The sequence below is a fragment of the Accipiter gentilis genome, chromosome 28 (genome assembly GCF_929443795.1).
Source record: "Accipiter gentilis chromosome 28, bAccGen1.1, whole genome shotgun sequence".
NCBI lineage: Eukaryota > Metazoa > Chordata > Aves > Accipitriformes > Accipitridae > Astur > Astur gentilis.
In genome coordinates, this window is record NC_064907.1 from 17,508,750 (window position 1) to 17,534,956 (window position 26,207).

Consider the following 26,207-nt stretch of genomic DNA (forward strand, 5'->3'; position numbering starts at 1 on the left):
GCTTTTGTGATTGTGTTTGAGAACAACTTCAGGTCTTTCAGCAGTGCCTAAGATGTCCTTTGCCACTGGTGATCCTGTTTACATGAATGAAACTACTTCATAATGTGCTGAAAACACTTTTCACTTCCATTTCTAGGTGTGCAGTGAGGGCTATGTGAGCCACCCCCACATTATTGCTAGAGCTGGTTGCTTTTGATGATCAGGATTTGGCCTTCGGTTTTGGGACCGAATGCTTTGTGCTGGTGGAGTGGGTGGGTGGTGCAGTCATGGGTAGAGGCTTTGCAGGAATGTTGGAGGGTAATGCGATACCACCACTGTTTCCACATGCTCTCAACAGATCCTTTGCGCTAGAGGAGGCTAGGAAACCTTGAAAGGCTTCTCAAAAATGAGCTTAGGCATATGTTGATTTTAAATTTTCTGTGTGAACAGTACTACTAAGGGTGAGGGGGGCCTGGGTAGGTTTACTTGGGTATTCTGTGCAGACAGCCTGGGGCATGTCTCTGCTTAAATTCCTGATGTCGGTCCCTCTCCCTGAATTAATTGTTATAAGTTTCCCTGCTTTGGGGATGCAGCATGGCTGGTGAAGGTGAGAGACTGAGAAGAGTGTGAAATGGGGAGATTCAGGATTCTTCCTGATGTACTCCAGAGAGCAGAGGTAAACCCAAACACACCTTCCTTTGTTGAACAATGTACACATCAAAACCAGTAACTTAATGAGGGAAGGAAGCACCTTTCCTTTCTGCTGATTCTGCTATTCATCTTTAAAGAGTTGTGCCCTGATGTGCTGAGCTGCACTGACACTGTCTCCGTAAACAGTTTGTTCTGACTGATAAAAGCCTGAGGCTGTCTCAGGTTTTTTCATATTAAATGTTGCACTATGCTGTAATTTGATCTGTTTCTTCTACAGAAGTACAAGTCCTTGAGGTAGTTAAAGACATTAGCTCATTTAAAAAAAACAAAACACCAAACAAACAACAGAAACAAAACCAACCAACCTCATTTAAATGTCCAAGCTGGTTCATGCAGTATGTTTTTTATCAGGAGAGACACTTAAGTTACAAATTCCCTATCCTCAGTATTAATAAGGGCTTTGATTGTCCCGCAGACCTTGAAAGACTGTTTGTTTAGAGTAGTGGAGGAAGAGAAAGGAGGATCTCGTATGCTAAAAACATGTCTGATGGCTTAAAAAAAGTTGAAACAAGTGCTTTTGACATTTTCTACCTGTTTACCCCTTTAGTTACAGTTCCTCTGTCTTGAGGGAGAGCCTGTAGCTAGGGCATGGGAATAACTTCATGAACAGATGGCAGCCGTCGGTGCTCAGTAACTCAGGTTGTGAAACATGAGTAAGAGGAGAAATTCCAAAGTCCGGTGAATTCCTGAAATCCTTCAGCAGGTGATGGGTTTTTGGGGACGAAGGTTGAACCAAGGAACCGAGCATTCCCGAGGGTGGGCGAGTGCTGCGGAGCAAGGCAGCTGTGGCTCATGAGATACCTGCAAGTGTCTGCATATGGCTAACAGGGGTCCTGAAATGTGCATATGTTATGGAGCAAAGCAAAAGGAATTCTGCAATTACAAGAATATTCATGGCAATTAAGCTCTACTAATTTGCAGCTGGTGGGAGCAAAGGGGAAAGAATGAGATGTATTCTGTGGCTCAGGGCAGGCTGGTGAGCAGCTCTGACGCACAGGCAAGCCATCGATGATAGCGTGGCTCATCCGGGCCAGACAAAGGTTTGGGATGAATATAAATAGCGCCAGTGGCTTTGTGCCAGGGATAAAATAGCTGTTGTCTGCAGCACACGGGAGCTGCGTGCTCAGCCTGTGTTGCGGAGAGAGGCCGGCTGGGCTGCAGCGAGCGCGGTGCTTGGATGGAGCTCGGCAGCCACGCAGCGGCACTGCATGCACGGCCAGGAGCGAGCGGAGAGGGGATGGAGCGAGCTGCCGCATGTCAGCTCCCCAGTCTGTCGTGTTGCTGCAGTCCAGAAGGACAAGGCTGTTTCAGATCCTGTATCACCTGGAAATAAGATGGTTTTTCAATTATATATTTAGACAGCAGCGCAAGAACCGCTTCAGAAATTATCAGGCCTGCTGGGAGCAGCAGTGCATGCAGTGATGCTTCTTAGTTTGCTTGGATGACACTGTAAATGCACTGAGGTTTTGCACGGTGCTTGTGGGGACCAGGGGTAGGGCTGGCTCTGGTTCGCTTGGTTTTCTAATGTCAAGGGAGAAGGTTGTGCTTATAGGCACAAAACCAGCCTGCTGAGGCTCTTCAGCTCATATCTGGGGGAGTTAATTCAGGCTTACTTGCTGCTTAAACCTCCAGGACCTCTGGTTTAATGAGGCATGTAGGTCTGGCAGAGATTTGGTGGCAGCATCCAGCTCCAACCTACCCCTTCTGCTCCCCGGACTCCTGCGTGCCAGCGACCGGGCTGCTCGTGCCACGCTGCTCCTGGCTGGAAGTGACTCCCACCGGGATCGCCAGGCAAGCCTGAGCCTGCTCTCCTCTGGCTCCGGAGACTCAAAGCGGGGCAGAAATCTGCGTTCCTCCTGGCTCCTGGAGAAAATGCATCTGCCGACACAGGCGCAGCATCACTGTCACCCTGTGCACGCAGGCAGGTTCCCGGATAATGACAGACCCTGTCCTACAGACCAGAAGCTCCCAGGTAGCAAACAGCCTGAGCCTGGCACAGAGCCCTGTAAGAGAGGAATGACAAAAATAGCTTTAGCTCCCATCAGCCGGAGGCCCCGGGAGCAGGCTGGGGCTTGCAGCAAAGCTATTTTAGAGCTGAATTGAGAACGTAGCCCTTTGCTGGGAAAACGGGGTGGGAAAGCAAAGGGTGCTCAGGGCTGGGAGGAAGGGGTGCCCCTCTGCGTGGCGTCGGGCCGGCTGTCTACGAGCCGTCCTTGGGCTCTGTGTCCCTGCCCGGCCAGGAGCGAGCAGCTCCTGACATGATGTTTAGCCGGACACTGAACAAACAGCCCAATATTTCATGGTGCGGAGACAGCAGGTACCATGCTAAATGGGACGTGCTGATCTCCCAGCTGCTGCCTTAGCGCATTTACACGCTGTTTTCTTTTTTTCTTTTTTTTTTTTTTTTTGGTAATGACTAATGAGGACTGCCTGGGGGTCTTATCCCCCTTTGCCAACTGATGTCAGCCAGTCAGGTCCCTCGGAGAAGCACACGCCAGCTGTCGGCTCATTTAGGAGGGGAGGAGAGCAAACATTGAACACGTTTCCCCTACCCTGCCCCTTGGGTTTTCAGTTGGGACTGGCAGATGTAAGGCAGGGGAGCAGGCTGGTGGGGAGAGCTGCTGCAGGTTATTTGCACATCAAAAGCAGCTTTGCCTCCGACCCTCTATCACCCTTGCGAGCACGAGGTGGCTTGATTTAATTGCTCTTTCAAAGGCAGCTCTGGTCTTGTCTCTGCTGAGATTTTAGGTCTGACTCTGCCCCCCCATAGTCAGAAACTGGTGCAGTGGCACCGGGGTGTTAAAAGAAGATGCAAATCAGCTTTTCTCCATCTTGAAGCTTATTTGCATCCGCTGATTAGTTCAACAACTAATTCAAACTCCTTCTGTTTGAGGACGGTTGGTGCTCGGGCAGCTGGAGCAGAGCTAACCCAAAGCACAGACGGAGCAGGGAACCCCAGTGACTGTGGGGGAGATGCACAAGCTGGTGCTGCTTCTCCTGTTTTGCTCCCCAACACCTAAGTCAACAATGGCCCTCGTGCTCGGACGTTGCCTTAACCCCGGGAGCCCCGGCACGTGCGGATGCCATCCCGTTCATGTTCAACCTGCCACAGAGAAAGCCCCGGGTATCACGAGGGAATGGCTTTACCTTGGTATTATCAGGGCTTTCTGCTCCTTCCCGAACGTACCTCCTCTTCGGCATGAAGCAGCGGGGTTGCAGCCATGGTTGTCCTCCACCTCTCAGCTTTCCTAGTGATCTCACAGCATCCTAACGCTGGAGTTGTGCTTCTGTTTGTGCAACAGCCCTACAAGGGCCAGGGGGTGCCCGTTACCTGATTTCTGCTGCTGCCTGAGGCAGAGGATGCTCTGAGCCCTACCTGTGGGGAGGGAACCGCTTTTTTCTCATCAGTACCTTCACTAGGGTTTTGGTGAAAAAGGGGTGGGCCGTCACCTGGTGTAATGGAAGAAGCAGCCCAGGGTTCCCCAGGGCTGGGATTTTGGCTTCCCAGTGTCCTGAGCATTGCCAAGAAGCTGTCCTTACAGTGTACGTGCCCTCAGGGATGCTGCCCTTGCTCCTGGACCTGCCCTGACTCCTGCTGCTGCTCCTCAGCCCCGGTAAGTCTCTGTTTTGCTGCACTGCAGCATCCGCAATTTGGTTGTGACCTCTGTGGGACAAGGGATGTCCCTTGGGATAACAGCCAGCTCGGGGGGCTCCTCCTCACTGTTCCCCTGACCCAGATACATGGACAAGCCCGGGAAAGGTTCAGCTGAGCCGGCAGCACCCCACAGCCGGGGCAGGCGATGGTCAGAGGTGATTTGTAACAGAAGGTGCCGCTCGGGAGAAAGAGAGTCCTCGCACGTGGTTTTCTATCTTCTTCCTCCTCAGCAGTTTTCAAAGGCTCTAAAAATAAACTTCCCTCGTGCCTCCGGCAGCGTGAGCAGAGCCAAGGTTTCCCTGGAAAGCATCAGCGGGAGCTGGGTGCCAGTGCTGGGTGCCCTTTCGGGGGACACAGAGCAGCTTCTGTGCGGCTTGGGCCCCTCACCCCACGCTGTGGTGGGACGAGTGCCCCACGGAAACAACCAGATGAGTCAGCACGAATAGTGTTTTCTGCAATTTGAGCGTTTCCCCCTATTTTCTGGCCCCCAACATCCCCTTTTACCTCCCCCCCCCCCCCCCCCCCGCACTGTTTAAACCTGTGAAACTGCCAGATTCGTGCAGTGCAAACAGGCTCTGAGTTGACCGGTTTAGAAAACAACTTAAATAGTCAAAACATTTCCTTGGTTTCGTTAAGGTGTTGCCACTGTATCTCTCCCTGTTATTGTTTTCTCCAGCTCTCCTCAGGAGATGGACCTGTCCGCTCCTGGGACGGATGGGTCGGGAACCGCCGGGGCTGGGGGGGTTTGGTCGGGATGAAAATCGGGTCTCACCTGCAGAGCAGGAGGCAGAGCCCGTGGGGTGCGGGCTGGGAGCGGGGCCAGGCGGATTATCTCCTCTCTGATACCCCCGTGTTCGCCGGAGGCAAGTTGCCGCTTTTCCATGCATGGGTTATCCCAGCTGCACAGCGGAGATAACGCCGCTCGCCCACGCGGCAAAGCGCTCGCGGGGCTGGAAACAAACGGGGCCAGGTGGAAGGATGTCCCCGAAGGGGACCTTGGTGTGCTGCGATAAATGGTTTGTGGCTTGGGGGGGGGATGATGTGCCCCAGAGAGGGGCATGGCAAAGCGCCATCCTGCCTTGCCGCTCGCCGGCGGTGAAAACCCTCCGAAGGCTGCCAAGCCAGGCAATCGGAGAGGCTAACTAAGTTTTAAAAAATTTATTTATAAATAAAAACATAAAATTACCAGTAGTTTACATCGGTCACCAGAAATAACATCCAAAAAAACCTGCAGAAAAATAATTATATGTACAGGCTGAGCCTGGCCAGCCGCAGAGCGGGCAGGGTGGCCGCGGCTCACACCGGGAGCGACACACCTGCGATGCGGACGGTCACACACAGCGTTGTGCAAAGGCAGCACGTCGATGCCTCCGGGCGATCACATCATACAGCGCTGGCTGGGGAGGAGATGGGGTTGGGGCGACGGGGACCTGGGACGGTGCCACCGAGGCCAGCGGGTGCGGGAACGGGGCTGAGCAGGCGGACGCGGGCATCACCTCGCTTGGGGGCTGTGGGATGGGGCAGGCGGGGAGGGCTCCGCTCCCCTCAGCACCCCGCGTGTTTGGCACTGGGAAGCTCCTGGTCGCCGTGCTCCGGCTCCGACGTGGGGTGCGGAGGGGACGCAGAGCCCTTGGCGCAGGGTTATGGCTTGGATGATGCAGAAAAATCCCTTCTGACCTCGTGAGCCGGAGAGGAGCTGGGTGCCGCCCTTCAACTCCTGGTTTTCTCTCCAAAATATCCTTCAGCAGGTCTGGGCAAAGGCTGGCAGACCCAACGTGGCCCTGACCTACAGCCGCAGGGCTGAACGGGGATTTGAGGTTGGCTTTTCTCCAGAGGACCATGGCTAAGGATCGCCTCGTGCTGTGTCCCAGCACCGGGACCGGTCGGGATGCCCCGGGGCGGTGCGTGGTGGGGGATGCTCCGGGGCAGGTGCAGAAGGCACAGACTGGTTTCCCTGTGTTGCCTTTACAGGCTGGCTGGAGCAGGGTGAGGAATGCTGAATTTTGCTGCTTGTGTACAGCTTTGAGCCCTTGGCCGAATTTGTGGCATGGGATCGTGCAGGACCCACCCCCCCTCCTGCAACCATGGGATGGGGCTTCCTAGGCTGATGCCCAGCTTGCTAGTGAGTAAACAAGCATATTCCAGTAAAAATACCATTGCACTAGCACAAAGTGGTCCCGGCTGGAGACCTCCACCCTGGCAAGCTGGATGCCGGCTGATTCCCTCCCGACTCGTGCCGAGCTGCGGGGGGACAAAAGGCTCACCGCTGGTGACGTGCAGTGGAGCCTTGATATCCACTTGCTGATGGCAGGAGGAAATTTTAAGAGCTGGGGTAGAAAACAAAATGAAAGTGGTTGGTTTGGGTTTTTTTCCACCAGGTCCTGTCGACGGGATTCCATGGATGTAAGGGCACAGGAGGAGATAAGGCAGCTGGGGTTCCCGGGAGGAACGGTGGCAGCGAGCAAGTAAGAGGGCGATTTCCCCCTCGATTCCTTGGGTCAGACTGTGGCTTGGAAATTTCTGTTAATTCTTAAATCCAGTTGCCTGTCTGGCAGCTGGAGAAAAGGGACACCGAGTCCTTGTCCGTCAGAGCAGGGAACGCTGGGCTCGCCACGGCTGTGCAGGTCCGGGGAGGAGGGATGTGCCGGAGCGCCCGTGGCCAAGGGATGGGACGGGTGCGGGCTGTGCTCGTTAGTGAAAGGTGATTTCAGTGGGGGTGTTGGCTGTAACGAGGTGGGGTGTGCGTGTGCGTGGGTAGGGTACTTCTTGAGGCACGACAGCAGCCGAAGGACGGGAGAACTGGCTGTGCAACCTGTGCTGGCGGCAGGAGGCGGCTCCTTGGTCCCACGGAGCCCTGGAGCTCAGCACCGGCCGGAGGAAGGTTGAGGAGGTGTGAGAGCAGCACGGTGCTTCCTCCAGACCGTGGGCAGGGAGCGGCTGGAAATGTGCCGTGCCCGATTCCTCTCGAAGACAGTGGGACGGGCTGTGGTGTCCCCGTCCCCAGAGCTGTGCCATCATGGGGTCCCTCCGAGCCTGGAGCAGAGCATCCCCTGGGAGTTTTGCATCATCTCGTTAATCCGACAGCAGATTATTTGCCGAAGTCCTGTTCCCTGACCACCCCCCGTCACCGGCTTCTCAGTCCTAAAAGGGGGCAGAAGGGATGCTGCCGGGGTGGCAGCGGGGCTGAGGGGGAGCTGCTGGCACGTCACCATTGGCACGAGTTGCTTGTTCACCTCTGTAACACGACAGGCAGCGGAGGGCTCCGCCGCGGTGCGACACGGGGAGGGGAGAAGGGCTGGCGAGCTGGCCAGGCCGCCAGCTCCACTAATAAATACATGGCTCATCTGAACTGTACAAGGTGTGGGCTGAGCTGTGGGGCAGTGCTTCTCACCTGGAAGGGACGCCTGAGCCGCAAGAAGGAGAAGGCAGACCTGGCTCAGATCTCGGTGGCGATGATGTCCTCGTAGGGGACGTCGGCGCCGGGTATGTCCAGCTCGATGGGCTCCTTGCCGTCTTCCCCCGTGGCGAGCTGCTGGAGCATCTTCTCCAGGTTCTGGTTCCTCTTGTACATGTGCAGGTAGCTTTGCTGCAGCTGCTTCTGGTAGTGAATCACCTTCTCCTTCTCCTCCTTCCACGTCTGCCGCTCGTGCTGGAAGCCGGAGGTCATCTGCTCGTTGTTGTCCCGCTCAGCCTTCAGCTCTGCCCTCAGCCTCTCCACCTCTCCCTGCAGGGCTTGAGCATCGTCCACCATGGGACAGGGTCTGGCCACCTCCCGGGCTTCGCTCAGCTGCTCCTTGAGGACGGCGAGCTCCGTCCGCAGGTCTACAATCTCCTGCTCCAGCAGGTTCACCTTCTCCCTCAGCAGCTCGGACTCGTTCTTCTTGCGCTGGAGTTCGTTCTCACACACCTCCAGCTCCATGGCTTTGGTGCGCAGGGAGCCCTCCAGGTCCTGGGTCTTCATCTCCAGCCCTTCCATCTTCACCCTCACCTCCTTCAGCTGAGCCTTCAGGCTGAGGATCTCGGTGGTCTTGGTGTTGAGCTCTGTCTGGGACTCCTTCAGCTGCTGCTTCAGGAGGGAGATCTCCCCCGACTTCTGGCACACCTGCGGGGAGGGATGCAGCACCCGAGTTACGGCTGCGCCTCAGAGAAAGCCCGCAGCACCCACGGTACCCCCTGCAAACCACGCTGGGCACGGCTGGGCTTCGGCTTGTGGACACCCCGGCCATGAAATCCCATCCAGGGAGATGCCCCAGCACAGGGAGCAATGCCCCTGGCTCTCAGGGGGGGCTGGAGGGGACCCCAAGCTCTCCATGCATCAACACCCCGGCTGACACGGAAGGCTGCTGGTGAACAGCCGTGAGGATTTAAGGAGCCGAGGTGTGGAAACGGAGGGTGTCAAGGAAGCGCTCAAGTCTCGATACCCCGTCCAACATGTTTGCCGAAACCACGTCTGCCGGCTCACACGGTCAGTTAAACTCGCTGAGCTTGTTTCGCAAGCAGACACCCAACTGCACCCTGCACCCCGCAAAATTGCAGCTGGGAGCAAAGCGTGTTAAATCCCACTGGAGCCTAAAGTGTGGCTGGTACAGTCGCTCCCAGGGACAGCTGTCGGGGGTTCGGCATCCAGCTGCGCTCGGCGGGACCCTGTGGCTGCAAGTTTGGTAGGGCTTGTGAACTGCCTGGAAAAGTGGCTCAAAAATGCAAATAAAACAGAGATACTAAAAGCGGTATGAGAAACCCTTGCACGCCAGGGAGCTAAGATGAATGCCACGCTCCTCGAAGCGTGCTGGGCAACAGCTATGCTTCTCCCTGTACAGCCACAGTGAAGTGATATTAGTGTGTGTTATTTAGGCGGGTGAGCAGACTCGCTTCTGAATTTTCAGCAGTTTAACAATCTTTGCTCAGCGATACCCAATCAGTGAGAAAATTAAGCTTAAGCACAGAGTGGAAGGTTTTCCTGCTTTCTAATAAATGACCATGGCAAGTCCAAGTAGTTCCTATTTACACATGGGAAGGCAGCTTTACTGCTCCTTTGGGGCAGGCAGCCTGAAAAACCCTGCGCTGGAGGTTGGAAACACAAAGTTGTTTTAATGACTGGGATTTTTATGCAGTAGCTGTTTCCTTATATGCTGTGAAGTGCTGAGGGGTTAAGAGGGGCAGTGAGTCACTCAGTTGTAACTTACAGAGCCTCCGCGTGACAGACTAGGGCTCTCCTCCACTTTAATATCTATATCCTACAGCCCGGGCTTGGTGCGTGCACCATCTGTTCTGCTCAGACCCTCTGTGGTGCTGCTGGATGCAGGTACAGAAACGGAGAAGAGCTGCGTGGTTTACTGCCGGTGCCCAAGCTATCGCCTTCCAGGCACACACTTTGTTTTCGGCATTGGCAGCCCGAGATGCCGCTCGGTGCTCCGGTGCCGCTTACCTCCCACTGGGTCTCCTCCAGCGCCGGGGCGAAGCTGGTCTTCTCCTTCTCGTAGGACCTCAGCTTGGTTTCCAGCAGGTTTTGCTCTTTCATGAGGTTCTCCAGCTCCTCCCGGAGCTGCTTCTTCTCCTGCTGCAGCTGGAACACCTGGAGGTGAAGGACCTGCTGCGTCCGCTGGGTTTTCTGGGAGGTTTGCTTGAGCTTGCTGTTGCATTTTTGCTTGAGGCCCTCCATCTCTTCCTTGCAGCGCCGCTGCTTCTCTTCGTAAGCCTGGCAGGAGCTGGCTTCCTTCTCCTCGAAGCTCGACTGAAGCTCCTGCAACTCTCCCTCCCTCTCTAGCAGCTTCTGCTCCAGCTCCTGGATGGTGGACTCATCCGTGGAGATGGGCGAACGGATGCAAGTGGTCTTCTCAGCAGCGTGGTGGTGGGCGGCTTTGCCGGGGTTGAGGATCTTGTTGCCCCCATCGGAGAAGGACATGGCCTTGAGGCTCATCATGTTGCTGTCCTGGATGATGGCGCACTGCAAGATGTTGTGGGCTGAGCCCCCGAAGCGGCTGATGGGTCCCATGGGTGTGACGAGGGGGTCCAGCTGGTAGCTGCTGCTGGTGCTGTGGGTGGGGAGGCTGGACATGGAATTCCTGCCGGAGTCGGACAGACCCCCGGAGAACAGCACCGGCTTCAGCTCCTGCTCCTTGGCTTTGTCCTGGGGGTGCAGCTGCTGCGAGAGGTGACCCCCGTTCTCTGGGGAGGAGTGGAGGATGGCGCCGGACCGGGGCAGCACCGGCTTGAAGGCGGTCGGTCGTGCAGCCGGCTTCTCTGCGCCCTGGGGAGAAGAGCAGAGCCCGTCAGCGCGGACCGACACCACGACATCAGTCCTCCCCCATCCCTTCTGCCCCCAAGGACGAGACCCCCGTGGAGGGGGACGGCTTGGGTCTCCATCAGGGGCCAACAGCTCGGGAGGATGCTGACGGCTAAAACCGCCTCCGTTGGGAAGCAAACAGCATGTTTGGAAATGAAAGGATACGGATCATATTGCTGATCCAAAGCCCCGAAAGCAGAGGGTGGCAGGGTGCCCTCAGCACCTCCCCGCTGCCCCTCTCCTCCCGCTTCCTCAGCAAAAACTATTTTTCTCTGAGCCTCCTCCTGGACTAGGACCAGGACAGCCCTGTAGTGGGACCTGCACCCGTTTCGGGAACAGATGCGGTCCGGCGGGACACCCCCCACTTCTGGGGCCACCACGTCCCCTACTAACCACTTCCAGCTGACTGGGAAAGGGCATCAGCTTCTGCGGCGTGGGCGTCCCGAAATCCATGCCGCTCGTCCCGGCTTGGCTGCCCAGCTCCCCGCCGGCAAGCGAGGTATAGTCCGCTCGGTGGGAGCCGTGAGATTTCTGGCTGACCTTGATGTAAAAGAAGTCCTCATTCTTGCTGCTTTTGGAGCTGGACTTGTGGCTGGAGTCCTGGGAGAAGCCGAAGCGGAGCAGCCCGTCCGAGTACCTGTTGAGTTTTTTCAGATGGGAGGACTTGCGGAGCTTGTACTGGGAGGCTCGGCAGTGCTTGCTGTGGAAGCTGTGGCCGGAGATGAGGCTACTGACGCTGCCCATGCTGCTCCCGGGTGGGGGGCATGCAGCGGGGGGAGCGGAGCCCGGCTGAACCGTCTGGCGAGGGGTCCGGGCAGCGGGTAAAGATGGGTGCTGCTGCAATCATAGCAAAGACCTCGTTGCGCCTGGGAGCTGCAAGCCTGGGGGAGGCAAAGGGAGCAGGGTGAGGAAAAGCGGCTTGGGAGGCGGGTGCAATGCTTGGGATGCCCGTGGTCCGGGCATCGACAGGAGCGGGGCGGTTTCTGATGATATAAGTGCGTAAACACACGCCTTGCACGCGCGTTTGGGTACAAGCTGGCATCGGGCACGTGAAAGGGCTTGTGCGAAGGGCACGCGTGCACCGCAGCGCCCATGTTTCCCCGTGTGCGTGTGATGGGCTGGGGGGGTGTGCGTGCAGGTGAACTGGTCGGTCCTCAGGTGCGTTGCAAAGGGAGAAGGATGCTCCTACCCTGCTGCCAGCCCAGGACGGCTCTTCTCCATCCCTCCGCCGAAGCCCCACGCGAATGAAGGAGGGCGGCGGACAAGGAAAGCAGGGAAGAGCAGGGCTTTTCCCCTGCGCCTGGGTTTGGCTCCAGCAGCCTCCCACAAACTGCCTGCATCCCCCAGGGTGGCTGGTACCCGCCGTGGCACGGCTCCCGGCCGGTTGGGCACATTCTGCCCCACACCCGGGGACTTGTCGGGAGCTGCTGGGTACGGTGTACCCAGATGAGGCGAGGAAGGTTATGAGACACGGGAGTCTCTAAAAATAAGGAGAGGAGGAAAAGGGATTTGTAGTGATTTTTAGGTGCCTAATAGGCACTAAATTCCACAAGCGCCCGTGCCTCCTGCTCGTTCTGTGCCAGATGGATCCCATCTCCTGACAGCCGCGCTCGACGCTGCGAGCTGTAGTCACAACCTCTCCTGTATCAGCCTGTCACTCCCTGATTTCTCTCCAATTTTCAGTGCTGCTCTTAACCTACCTGAAAAGGGATGCTGTGAGGCTTAATTATGCTTAATGTCTGCACAGCTCTTAAGAAGACAAGAGGCGTTACGTGTGCGCTAAGTATTGTGATTACCGTTCAGAGGTATGCTGGGCTGTGCATTAATTCTCTTTGCTATGGGGGAAAAAAAAAAAAATAAAAATCCCAGCTCCTGGTGGCCTTTGTGACACTTGGCTCCCGGTGCCGGGGCAATAATGGAGATGCACCTTCCATCTAGATAATTAAAGGGTGAGGTGGGGAGGAGGGGGGAGGAGCTGCTCGTAGGCAGAAGTTAGTGCATGATCAAAATGAGCTAAATCCTGTTTGCACAGGATGAAGAGAGAGGAAATGTTTCTGCTGTCTGCTGCATGCAGAACAGCTCAAAGCTCCCACTCTTGTTGCTGTCGGCACTGTGTGGTCCGGCTCTTCTCCGGAGCTGCCCCGTGCCAGGCTCCCATTGCCTGGGCAGGTGTCCTGGGGGTAAAATGTCCCTTGGCAGTGGGATAGGGCTGGGTGGCAGAGGGGGTGCAGGCACAGTGTGCCAGGGCATCCTTGCTGCCTTAACCTCAAGGTCTAGAGAGTTGCTCCTATGTTTTTCCCATTCTTTGTTACGTCCTGCCTTACGCTTGCTCCGGCGCAGGCTCCTCTGCATCCTGAACAGGGTAGCACGGCCCTGCGCTCATCCCTCAGCTTTATTTGTTTTCTTTTTCTCTGTGCCCTGAGGACCCAGATTGATTAAGTGTCAAAGAAAAGTCCCAGAAAGACAGAATATCCGCTTTAATCCCCAAATCCATTTTTGGGAGATTAAGAGAAGTAAGTAAGAACTAAGGTCTGAACTGCTGCCTGGATGCTGATATGCTAAAAGTGATCGATGACTTTGGCTTCATTCATTTTTACAGGGTAAGAGGCATAATGTGTGCGGAGGGGGAGGAATCGCTGCAGGGAACAGGATAATTGGCACAGGAGGCTGCTTCGCCAGCGTGTGTTCCCGACACCACGCTTGTGTGTACGCGCCTGCAGAAGAGAAAAGGCAGTGTCACAGCAGCAAAGCTGCCAACTATAGCGACAGCATCCCAGAGACAGCGTTCAACACGTGCGAGCGAGCGGGGAGGGGGAAAAGCGGCTGATGTATTTACATACACCTATGGCAGAGGTGTCAGGGAGGTCTGATGCCTTAAAATGAGGCACGGCGTGCATGGATCCACTGTTCTGGGGACGCCAGGCTTGCTGTCGCCGTGACCAGAGCACCCGGCCCCTTGGATAGAGGTGCCTTTGGTTTTTTGGGTGCCTGCAGTAGACAGGAGAAATGTGGGGAGGGAGAGCTGGGACTTTCCAGCCTTTTGGCAGGAGGCGTTTCAATCAATCCCAGCCCTCCTACACATGCCTGAGAGGGTTGGGCATGCCTTTTTCTTCTTCTTCCCTCTTTTGATTTAAAAATGAACACTTTGAAAGCCGTGGAGGAGTTGGCATTCATGCACAGTGTTAGCAGAAAGAGAAAGGCTCTGAGGACGGCACAGCTGGGAGCACACCAAGCAAGCAGAGGGCACAGGCTTCAGCTTCAGCTTTGGGGGCACCTCCAAAAAAGAGGGACCGGACTTGTCCCCCTTCCTTGTTCAGCCTCTGTGGCACGTGTTTGCGTCTTCCCCTGCGTCAAATCTAGTGACTGTGTGACTCTACGGGGAGCCAAATTGGTTTGCTGAGCCAAACAAAAACTAGTCATTATGTACATACATATATATTTAGACGCATGTATATATGTATATTTTAAGGGGTTTTGCATGCTTGGCAACAGCCACAGTTCAGTTAGGTTAGGCATATTGCAAAGTGTAAAAGGGGGTTGGGGGTGGGAAAAAAAAAAGTGATACTGAGTGCAAAGTCTAAAAATGCCCCGGCAATGGTGGGTGCCCCAGTCCGTGCAGCTGGGGGGGGCTGCTGGAGATGGGGTGTGTGGCACCATGGCTGTAGGCACAAGCGGGGAGCTCACACCGCGGCGAGAGGTGCAGGCAGCCTGGATAAGCGTGCGGGTGTACTGGGGCTGGACCTGTGCACGTCTCTGGGCTGCACGTTGTCCGCTGTGGGTCCGTGTGTGCCTGCCAGCGTGCGATGGCGACGCCACCGTACCTGAAGCCAAACGCTGCAGCCCCCCACCCGCTCAGCTCCCCGCCTCGCCTGCCTCTCGGTGCTAAAGGTGAGTACTTTGAAATGTAACTTGCCCTGATACTCACCAATTCATGAGGACAGAAAGCCAGAAAAGACACAAGCCTTTCCTTCTCGCTCTGCCGCCTCCAGCAAATGAACCCTTCAAAGCTCTTTTGTCGGTACCGTGGTGGGGAGGGGGCCGGGGCGACTGGCACGAGCCCCGCGTCGGTCGGACCCCCGGGGCGACGCTGCGGCGAGGGGCAGTGCCTGGGGTCCATGACCCTTCAAGGGACTTTGAGGGGCTGTTAACAAAACCCGTTGAGGCGGCGTGGTGAGCCAGGAGGCGTGGGGGTCCGGCAGTGGCTGCCCGTGGGACAGACCCCCAGTAAACACCCGGGCAGTGTGGGCTAAACCCACGGGATCAGGGGCTGAACGCATGGATGCACCCACTCTTGCTTTTGCAGAAACAGAGGGGAAAAAATGAATGGCATCCCACATTCATCGCAGTCATGCCTACCCTGCAATTGCATGTGGGAGAGCAACTCTCTCCATCGCCTCCTTTCTGAATGGGCTGCAGGAATTTAATCTTATCTCCCTGCAGCACGGTTTCTTTGAAGCCTTTCCCTCTTCCTTGCAGAGTTTTCGGGAGGCAGTAGCTTTCTCTCTGCCTTCCCCAGACAGGTCACCTTCGTAAGCGCCTTCGTTTCCTTCCAGGCTTCGCAGTGTTACTCCCTCCCTGCTGATCCTGTTCTTCTCCCCTCAGTATGCGAAAGCTTCCTTCTCCCCTGCACTCTCTCGCCTACTCTTTTTCCCTCTTGAATTATTATTCGTCATTTCTGTGCAGATGCACCCACACATTTGGGTGTTTGTTGGGAGATGCAGAGATAATACAGAAGCTGCAGCAGCTGCCAAAAGCCTGGATCCAGGAGCAGCCTCCTTCCTCTTTCCCTTGATCGCTGCCGGGTGATGTGCCCCTCTTTTACTCAGTGATCTGGGTCTTTGAGACACCAGGAACGGGACCCCAGGGGAAAATATGGGCATTTCCATGGTAAAAAGCCATGCACGTGCTACCTGGACCATCTGACTATGTTTTAATGAAGAGGATGGCTTACTCCAAAACTTGGAGCGCAGCAATCCCACCGAGCTGGATTTGGGATCTGCAATCAAAACCGGGTTCTGATTTCAGGACCCCCAACCCCAAACACTAACGAACACCAGGCCAATAAGACAGACCCACCCCGGGCTGCGTGAGCATCTGCCCGTCCACGCTCAGACTTACGAGCTCACCCTGCTCTCCTTGTGCCCAGCTGGAGCCAGGCTCTCCTAAATGCCCTCATTTTGGTCTCCAAAGAAATGGCAGCAATAGGGCTTGGAGAGCCCCATCAGCGGAGCCGACCTTGCCCCCCACCCTGTAATCTTCATCCTAATCGTGCTAATGGGGATGAATTCAAACACCGCCCAGGCAGACGCCATCCTTGTGGTGCTCAATTGTGGCTCCGGTGCCGGCAAAGGGCCCCATTACAAGGCTTTCATTCACTCTAATTCATTGTCCCTCGCTCATTCATTGACATTCATTGGGATCATTTTGATCGGAGGCAGGGAGTGAATTGAGTCCGGGATTCACAAAGCCCGCACCATGTGTTCTGCCCTGATTTGCCATTAGTGAAGGGGGACACTCCAGATGAAGAATAACCAGCCTCAATTACATGTTACATCCACTCTAATAGCCCAGGAGTCCATCACACTTAATGTTATTTCAATGAACACTAAGAGAATTCACACTCGCTGGCTGGTGCTTGTTAGAAGAGCCGGCAGTGGCTTTGGCAGGGATTTGGGTGGGCTTCGTGCCAGCCCAGCAGTAGACGACTGTGCCGGGTCTCTGCCAGTCCAGTGTCCCCTGGCAGCTGGGCTCTTATGCCACAACCGGTGATCCTGCTGCAGGCCCTGGAGGTGAAGGTGCAATTGCTCAATAGGGGGGGAAAAAAAATGCAACAAAAGGCAACCTGCATCTGTTTTGAAGCCCATCGGCAGCACCGAGCGCTGCCTTTTTGCACCCAGTTCCTGCGGGAGGGCGGCTCAGGTCAAGGTCGCTTACGCCGCCCATCCTCCTGCCAGCCCTGCTGGAAAAGCCAAAAATCAATGCTGAATTCAGCATCAGCTTTGGGAAGAGCTTGACAGAGCAGTGCGCACCTCTCTTCCATCCATCAAGCAATCGAGGCACCAATCTTGACTGGGGATGATCAACAAGTGGCTTTAATGGGAGAGCAGGGCAAAATCCTCCGTGTGATGATGTAGGTGGCATCGAGGCGACTGGCTTGAGCTATGTTTGGGGAAGCCAGTGCTAGAATAAGAGGAATTTCTCAAATTAACAATGAATCATATTGGCAGAGTGAGCTTTAGAGGATATCGGCTCAACACCCGCTGTGCTGTGCCTACTTCCATACTGTCTGGTCCCTCTGCGGGGAGACAGCAGCGTTTCCCTGGGCGGCAGCCCTGGCTGAGCGAAGCGAGGCTCCTGTCCCTGCCCGAGGACGATTGCTCAACCCACAGAAAATTGGTGTAAGTCAGCAAAGTCCCATGACTTTCAACGTCTGCGTTTCTGCAGTCTCGTGCTTTCTCTCCAGCAAATGCTTACTGGACAGTTAGCCTGAGCACAAACTAATAGCACCAGCAAATACGTGGGCTAGAAAAAGTGATGTATCATTCTTTCTGTCCTCCCTAGCCTGAAAGGGACTTAGAAGTGACACAAGCCTTGTTGCTGGTGGCTGGAAGGCTGCAACCTCAGCCAGCAGGTATTTATTCCCAGGAAAAGCTGGTGTTTGCCCTGGCAGCCTGTGGGGAGTTACAGCCCACAGGAAAGTCAGGAGATGAGCCAAGTGAGCTGATGGGAGAGGGCTGGGCTGGGGCAGCGTAACCGATCCTCGGGCTCGGCAGGTCACGATGCGGCGATGGAGGACAAAACATCACCTACTTAACCAGCCCGGTCAGCGGTCAGCGATGGGACGGTGTCATTAAAAGAAGGCTGTGCCGGGAAGCTGATGCTCCCTTGCCAGCCCGTGAGCATCGCTCGTGCTGACCCAGGCGAGATGGGGCTGTTTACGGAGCCAACCCGTGTTTTCCGTGCGCAGGGCGACGAGGAATTTCTGGTGCCGAAACACCCCGGCTCTCCCCCGCACAGCTGCAGTTTATATTAAACGGCTTCATATGCAAGCAAATCCAAACAGCGTTATCATAAGCCGGGCTTGAGATAGTCCCGGCCTCCATCCTACTGTCCCTGTACCCCCGCCTGAGCTCGAGGAGGGGTTGTTCCCGAGATGCGCTGCTCTCGCTGGGTGCAAGCGCAGCAACAGCAGGGCGCTGTGGGAATATCCCTGCACGGCTCTGGGAGCCTGAGCATCCGTGTTATTACCACCTTGGCTTGGCCTACAGCTCTTCTTTATGCTCCTGATGCCATATATTTCTGCAAGTAACCCTCAGTCCTACAGATGACGTCCCCAGCTCTCCGCTCAGACCAGAGCCCAAACGCTTTCTCCCTCTGTTTTAGGCTAAATGCGACTCCAGGACCCTCCAGCTCCCAAACTTCACTCGAGCATGTGCGAAGACACCCCACCTGTGCCACCCAGAAATACCCAGACCTCTTCACAGCTTTATCCCTGCTCCTGCCAGCAGCCTCATGTCACACGGATTTCGGAGCTCATCAGTGATTCAACAGCCAAGCACAGCACCCACACAAGTCATATCAGTCATGCTCCCGGCACAAAGGAAATGCTTGTATGAGACATAGTTAAATATTCCTGGGGTGGAGAGAAAAATCTTTTCGGCTTACTTAATTCCTAACAGCATCTGGCTTTTCCCACTAATGAGCAACTAATACTGCAATTAAAGCCCTGCTAATTGGAAACTCAGAAATGCTCTGGTCCCTGCTTTTGTCTTTCGCAGGTCTGGGGACTCACCGGGGCTGTGGCAGGCACACCTGAACGGTGACACCAGCGCTGGGGAACGGCCACCACCTCCATACTGGTGAATTCACACCCCTCCCACGACAGGCACCATCGCTCCGCGGAAAACAGCCGGGTCAGCACCGAAACCCTGCCGTGCCACGCCACCCGCGGCCACCAGCACCCGCTCAGTCTCTGCCGGCTGCTCGCAGGACCCCTCTGTTAACAGGGCAAGTTTTGGGGAGGGGTTTTTTACAGCCTGAGGATGCTATGGGGGGAGAAGGGGCTCCCCTTCCCAGGGAGGACCTTGCAGAAGGTACAATCCACGGTGGCCCATCGCCACGAGGCTGGCGGGTACGAAACGACCGCTCCTTCCCTCGGAGGAGGGCGAGGGGGCCCTCGCATCCCCGCCACGGGTTAGTTATTTTGGGAACCGTCTGGGGCTGGCAGCTGGTGCTGGGGTGGGTGACAGCTGAGCACGGCTTGCACTTGGGATCTGCGAGGCCCCTTCTCGCGCATCTATTTCCGACCCTGTAAAACACAATCTGCCAGGGTGTGAGCGTGGGGAGGGCATCCAAAAAAGCTGGTTGCAAGAGACTGGCTTGCGTTAGGCATCTCGGTGTCTCCGTACATCTTGCAGGTGCCTTCAAGTACGGTCGGGAAGTTGCAGAGATGCTGTCCTTTAATTCCTGCCTGTGCAGCACCGATGCGGTGAGGTCTGTGCCTGGTGCTAATCGGTATAGCTGCAGCCCCTGTCAGCAGCCAGACTGGTGAGGTTTGGTGTCCTACACGTCTCCCACGCGCTTTCTCTGGGGTCTAATTGATGGAAAGGACGTGCCTGTCCAGCTAAATATAGCAAGAACTTCATGTAACTTGAGATGAGCCCTAAATACTTTTCCTCCTGGCTTTCCGCTTCCACAGGCTTTGCACGTGTCTTCCTCTGTCCCTCTAATCAGGGATAAACCAGTAATGAGCCCGTTTCCCCCAAGTTATGACAAGATGGTAGCACCAAGGGTTTCTTCCACAAGCCAGTCCCTCACCAGCCACCAGAAAATACCTGGACTAAAGCTCTTTCTGCTGCAAAACTCCCCCAAGAGCATACAGGGGAGAAGCATCCTCTTCGTGTACAGGGAAAATTTAGAAGTGGAGCTGCAGGCTGCCATGGAGACAGGGCTCTGTTTGCAATCTTCTTGCCTTTGATTGTCTCTCCTCCTCTCCCAAGCGGTTGAAAAGCAGCCAGGAGCACGGCCCGTGTTGCCTCCCATGTTCCTGCTGGCCACGGCTGCCCAGCCCACCTTCCCGGGAAGCCCTGTAAGCGCTTAGGAGGCCCAGTTGGGTCTTCTCTCTAGTCCTTCACCTCCTCTAGCTTTTTGGCACCTCCTTGGTATATCTGGGGATCATAAAGCAAATCTGTGCTGCTTCTCTCTCAGCCGTGTTGGGTCCACGTGCAACGGGAGCACTGTCAGGGTGCATGGACCCACCGTCTGCTCTCCCTTGCTCTTTTCTCCACTGGTGATGACCAGGTAGCTGAGGACACGAGCAGCCAGAGGCTGAGATGGGGCTGGTTCTCTTGGGACATACGCCTCAAGTCATAGGCTTGCTGCAGTGGGAAGCTTCGGCTGCTTCCCTAAGAAACAGGAGGGGAAATAACTGACCCTGGCAGCAGCTGAAACCCCTCAATCTCTGTCCTTAACAGTAAGGCTGGGAGTATCAGAGGAAGAATTTCTCTGAGGTAGGACCTAAAGATCTTCCAGCAAACTAAACTTCTCCATGTCAAGTCTATGCTTGACTCTACAACACCTGAACTCCAAAACTAAGCTGTGCATTATTTCTGTGCTGTCCTTCCTTGTTTGTGATACCAGTTATGCTGTGGTTTGTCTAAATGCTGGGTACTTTTGTGCCCAGCATGATGCTTAGCCAAGTGGGAGCTGAGAAAAGGCAACTTCTGCATGTTGAAGAGCCAGTCTCAGTCCTTGCTGCGAAAAGCATCTGCTGCGCTGCCGCTGTCTTCTCATCCTTCAACTCCCTCTCTTGCTTTCCAGAGTTACATCCCTGTAACACTCCCTGCTCTGCTCTGTCCTTATCTCTGCTCTGCTCAACCAGGCTTCAATGCAGCAGCCGCTGCAGAAGGAAAAAAAAAAAAAAAGGCAAATTCAGTTCTTGCTTCCTATTTTCCTCCTCCTCTTTTTTTCAAACTTGGCCCGTTGTGAAAACCACCCCTTTAATGCCTGGCTGCCAAATAGAGCAATTCTCTCAAAAGAGAAATGTACATCAAAGTTGCAAGGAATATTCAATTAACCTTTAAAGGAGATCATCCATAACTGGCTTACAGAGATGTCATTTAATTGTTTAAAAAATAAACACAGGCACTTGCATTTCATAGAAGCATGTCTGCTGAGACAGTTCTGGCTGATGTCTTGCTAAAAGGCAATTAAATATCTAAATGTTCCTTCCAACTTGCATTCTGAGCTAGAACCTCTGACATAGTTATCTTTGCTTAGGCAATATGGCAAGTGGCCAAATTCATCCCTCCTGCATCTAGGAAACCTCGATAAACTTCTCTGAGAAAATGCCATTGATGGCAAATGGCCCTGTATCATTGCACGACGGCAAGTGAAGATGGACCTTTTGGAGGTTTTTCTCTTCCAGCAAGAGGGAGACAAGCACCCAGCTGCAGCCTCTCCGGCTCTCCGACCTGAGCACTGCCAATGCCCTATGGGGGAGAGATGCTCGGTTCTCCAAAAGTCAGAGGCTCAGGAGATGAGGCTCTTTAATAAATGATTAAAAAGCCTCTTATTCTAAGGAGGAGAGCGTGCACATGCATTGCTACCCTCTGCTGGAAGGAGCTGGCTTTCACAGATGCCTTAAGCTGCTAAGGAGATAAACGGAGATCTCCTTTTAGCTCAGGAGGAAAACTTCTGTGTGTGAGGAAGAGGAAGGTCTCAACTGGAACGCTGCTGTGGAGAGAACGCGGTTGGAAAGCAATGCAGGGTCAGCATTTGCTCCTGCAGCTCTGGAGTAACCCCAGCGCTGCTTGTGCAATGGGGTGTCCCCCTTCCCCCAGATTTTGCTTTCCAAAACCAGGTAATGGCCATGCGTGCGCACATTCAGAGCTTCCCAGAAACAATCTGTCGAGCCTTCCTGCTCAAGGGGGGGCTTTTCTTAATTAAGTGAGCAAGCACAAAACCCCAATAGTAGCAAACAACCTGCGTAGGAAAGACTTTGTGGCCCACGTGCCAAATCTTTGTACATTCCCTGCTATTTTTAACTAATCCCTAATGGCAACGGTCCACTTGGGTCCTGCCTGCTCCCGGCCGCACGCCTTCACCGCTGCTCTCCCCAACCCTGGCACTCCGTGCCTCCTCCCTGCATCCCTCCCCCTTCTGCGGAGGAGCTTTCTCTGCAGCCTTCTACCTATAGGTCTCCTGGAAAAACCACGACAGCAAACCCAAGGGCAGCTGGTAATCATAGAACATCAAATAAATTAGGCGGGGGGGGGGGGGGGGATTTTTAAGATCTCCCAAGAGAAAAAAATATTTATAAACACACATACAAGTCAGTGGTTAGGGGGACTAGATAAAAAAAAGCCTCCAAGTTTCCTGCCCATGCTATGCTTTTTCTAAGTGCTGGAGGATTAAGGTCCCATGCCGCGGAGCGCAGGGCATAGGCAGCCCGCGTGGCTCTGTTATCGAGCAGAACAGGGCCACGGTCCCGTCTCTGCCAGTCTGTGCTGTTCTGGGGAGCAATTACAGCACCAGTTTCCTGTAATGGCTGCAGTGATACTATCTTTTCACACTTGTCCACGCAGCACCTTGCACCACAGGCTCTGCCGAGACGTCTGTGGGTGACTGAGCGTCCCGGGGAGCGAGCCTGGAGCTCAGCTCTCGCCGTCGGAAACGGGGCCACGTTTTTGAATGGTCTCAAGGAAAGCAGATACATGATCCAGCCCTCCACCGACTTTTGCTCCGTCTTGCACTGATTGCTGCTGCTCTGCGGCTGCCCACCTCTCTGCATGCCGCAGATGCCTCACCTGAGCGTGTGCTGAGCATGACTGTACCTGCCCGCAGCAAAATAGAGGCTTTCAAAGAGGGGAAAAATAGTGATTTAGGGCTAAGGGTATCATCAGAGCAAGGGCTGTGGGAGGCACGGGATGGGGACAGCATCCCTGTCTGTGCCTGGCCCCGCTTTGCAGCGGAACGTCTGCAAGGGCTGGGCTTCCCTCTTACTCCAGTGCCGCAGTCCCTCTGCCCAAGCTTGGGGTCGGGGTCTGCCCCACGCACCCCCGGCACGGGAATCCTGCCCTGGAAGTCCCTACGCGCCGCTTCGGTGGCTCGCAGGGGAGCTGGCTTTTCTTGAAATCTCATTTTCCTGCCTGAGTTTCACATTCATTTGCCTCCCACCGCTCCGCAGCGCTGCCTGCCAGGGAAGAGTGACTAAGGGGTGGGTGGAAAAAGAACGACTCGAGCCCAATTTAGCAGCCTGCGGTGCCAAGAGGAGGGGGTCACTCGGGGAGCAGGAAGGGCACCGGCACAGCTGGGGGCTCCGAGGGCGAGGGAGCTGCCACGGCGGCCAGCGCAGCCCCTCGAGCGTGTGTTTTTGTGCCGTGGGCTGTGGCTGGAGGCCTGGCAGGGAGCTGAGAGCATCCCCCGTAGAGTGCGATTGTGTTCCCGAGTGCACTTTTGCAGCTGCCATTAATTCCCCCCCCCCCCCCCCCCCCCGATTGCACCGATGATTTTGCACTTACAATTCTTTGTCCCACTGATTAATGGCCCTGGTGATTAATTGTACGGGTGATCCGACAGAATGGCTAACAGAAGGCTCTGCAGACCCTCGGAAAAGCCTGGCTGCAGGCGTAGGTGTGAGCTGGGCAGGTCGGCACGGCGTGACACAGAGGGGCTCGGGGAGACGGTGCGTGGCCGTGACTGCAGGCTGGTGTGGGAGGCTGGGGCCAGGCCAGGAGCAGCCGGGCAGATAGCGGAGACTCACCAGGACTTTTTTTCCTGCTCGTATTCCACTTGCGGCAGCCTTCAGTGAGGAAAACGCTCTCGGGAGGAATTTGGACAGCCATGGTAACTACTATGGAAACGTAAGCCTGCTCGGAAAACGGGTCAGGTGCTGGTCCCTCTGCAGGGAGCCCACCGAGTCACGCGTGTAAGGAGTTCACAGGCCTCAGCTCATTCGTGAGCACAGGAGAGAGAAGCCCTCTCAGCACTGCTAGGCTGGGGCAGCCTTGACTGAGGAGATGCCCAGGGCTTGGCACTGCTGGAAGGGGCTGACACCGGGGCCAGGGTGGTGTTAGCAGAAGGGGACTGTGGGAAACCAAATGCAAACACCCTGGGGACAAAGCGGTTTGTAGCGGGGATGCAGCGGTACCGCCGCTGCAGCTGGGACCGAGGTATGTGGGCACAGCCGTGGAGGGGAATCGGGGCTGGGAGGGGGTCTGGATGGGAGCTGTCAGGGCTTCCCCACAATCCTGGACCAACTTCTGTGTGCGGGACCCTCCTGCCACACCACTGGGAACCTGTACCTGTGATCAAATACTCCTGAACCCTGAGAAAAAGCGAGGTGCTCCCCGCAGAGCCCAAGCAGGCATCCAGCCCTTTCGGAGACGGCAAGGTGCAAACTCCTCAGCTGGCTGAGCAAAGAAGGGAGCATCGTGCACCGAGCCTGGGACCCGGCTCCGTGCCTGTTCCCAACCGGAGTCGGCAGCTGCCAGGCTGTGCAGATCTGGCACTGAATGGAAAGCGTCACCGGGGTGCGAAGTGACAGCCCAGAGCTGACTTCTGCTACAGCCACAGCAACGCTCCAGAGCTGCTTTTAAAGGCAGATGTTAATCCCTGGCTTTCCAGGACCCAGGCGGGCACCTCCAAGAGCTGTGCATCCTCCGGTCAGCAGTGACCTCCCACCCACGCATTTACCTGCGTGCAAAAATAGGCACAGATCCCGCAGCCTGCCCCGTGCCGTGGACTGACCATGCGTGTGTGCACCCAAGGAAAAGCTAAAACGCTTCCAGCGATACCTGGCTCCACACTCCCATGCAACGATACCCGCATCCCGACACAATTAATATTTGCACACAGAGGTACCCGATGCCCACGCAAGCCTCTGCGCTTGTTAATCCCCTTCCACCCACGCTGCCCACCCGCTCGCTGCCCATCCTACCCCACGCACACAGGCACTACAGGCAAATAATTCCTACCGCGGGCAAGCAGCCCCCTTTCCCGAGGATGGCTCAACGCCGATGACAGCGAACCAAAGGCATCTGCTCCTTTCTTTCTCTTCCCGGAGAGTTTAGGGACTGTGTAAACCAGAAGCAGCTTGAACCAAGGTGCTGAACACGCAGAATTTTTCTCGCTGCCTCCAAAAGAACTTTTCCAGACTTCAGAGGGAAGGGGAAAAAGCCGGAGCTGAGCCCCGTGGGAGTCGCTGGCGGCTCCGACCTGGCAGAGCTCGCCGAGGGATGTGCAGCCGGGGGTGGCGGTGGTGGTGGGGGGGGGGACACACGGGACAAGGACCCCGCTGGCTTTAAGCCGCTCTCCGGGGCAGCTCCCACCCGGCAGGCTTGGGCAGCGACTCCCACCCTTTGTGCCCGAGCTCCCTTCCACCCTCCTCCTCCTCCTCCCTTCTACCCGGAGCTCCCCAGGCAGCAGCCCCCCCCCCCCCCCCCCACAACCCCCGGTGCCCTGTAGACCCTCTCCATCCCTTTCTTCCCCTCCTCCTCCTCCTCCCCAAGCCGAGGGGCTTTGCCCACCTCCGGTGGTCGTTGCCTTCTCTGCGCGGCGGCGAGGGGCTCCGCGGGGCTCCCGGTGCCCGCCCGGCAGCAGCATCCCCGGCGGCGGCGGCGGCGGCGGAGGAGGAGGAGGAGGAGGAGGAGGAGGAGGAAGAGGAGGAGGAGCCTGGAGCCCCGCTCCAGCGCATCGGCCCGCCCCGGAGCAGCCCCCGGTCTTTGTGTCCCGGCCCGCTGGGTGTCCCGGTTCCATCCGACCCCCCCCTCCAAAAAAAAAAATCTGGAGTTCTTCCCCCTCCCCGGGAAGCGGCTGCAAAACTCCGTGCTCGGTGGGTTGGGGGAATTGGGGGGGTTCCTTTGCTCTCGGTGGGTTGGGGGAATTGGGGGGGGGGGGGGTCCTTTGCTCTCGGTGGGGTGGATGCTAAAGGAGAGGAAAAGGGGAGAGGTGCTTTGGGAAAAGGGGGCTGGATTTGGAGCATCGGTGCTGGCCGGTACCGGGATTCAGTCTGGTGCCTTGGAAAGATCTTCGGGGGGAAAAAAAAAAAAAGTCGAGAGAGCCCCGGGGAAAAGCAGCCAGCAGCAAGGGAGCTCACCCAGCTCCCTTGGGAAAGGTCTGGGCTGAAGTTCCTGTTTTGCTTGGTTTGGAGCAGGGACTTGAAGCGGAGTCTCCAATAGCCCCCGTTTGGGATGAGGGCTGGGGTGTGCCTTGCTCGTCCCACAATTAGTCCTCACGGCGGGAGTAAGGACACGTTCCCCAGGCCTTTGACCACGGGCAACCGAATGGATGGGGCCATGGCCAAGAGCCATCCTAGGTGCAGGTGGGGAAACTGAGGCACAGTACCTGCAGCCCTACTCCAACTACAACGGGCACAGAGCCAGCCGTGCTGTCAGGCGTCAGCAGAGGAGCCTCGCCGTGCTCGGGCTGATGCTCAGTTAAGTGGCTTTGGCTCCCTAAACAAGCCACCCCCTTGGCTGCTCCGCCGCCAGTGCCCGTGTATATACGTTTATGGGCAGAAAGGCAGATAAATGCAGGACAAGGAGGAGCTGAGCCACGGCAGCGTGCGCACGGGTGGCT

At 56.0% G+C, this 26,207-nt stretch overlaps 1 protein-coding gene across 2 annotated transcripts; it reads right to left on the bottom strand.

The window, feature by feature from the left end:
- Window positions 1-5,548: 5,548 nt before the first annotated feature.
- LZTS1 (leucine zipper tumor suppressor 1) lies at window positions 5,549-25,240 on the bottom strand. 2 transcript variants are annotated; one of them, XM_049830631.1, is made up of 4 exons: window positions 25,157-25,240; window positions 11,022-11,509; window positions 9,771-10,592; window positions 5,549-8,447 (listed from the first exon to the last, which is right to left on the bottom strand). In XM_049830631.1, exons 2-4 carry the CDS (start codon window positions 11,370-11,372, stop codon window positions 7,782-7,784), a joined length of 1,839 nt encoding a protein of 612 aa, XP_049686588.1. In that variant the 5' UTR covers window positions 11,373-11,509; window positions 25,157-25,240; the 3' UTR covers window positions 5,549-7,781. The 2 variants fall into 2 exon arrangements, with proteins under 2 accessions (XP_049686588.1, XP_049686587.1); XM_049830630.1 differs by lacking the exon at window positions 25,157-25,240 and adding an exon at window positions 24,605-24,727.
- Between the last annotated feature and the right edge of the window lie 967 nt (window positions 25,241-26,207).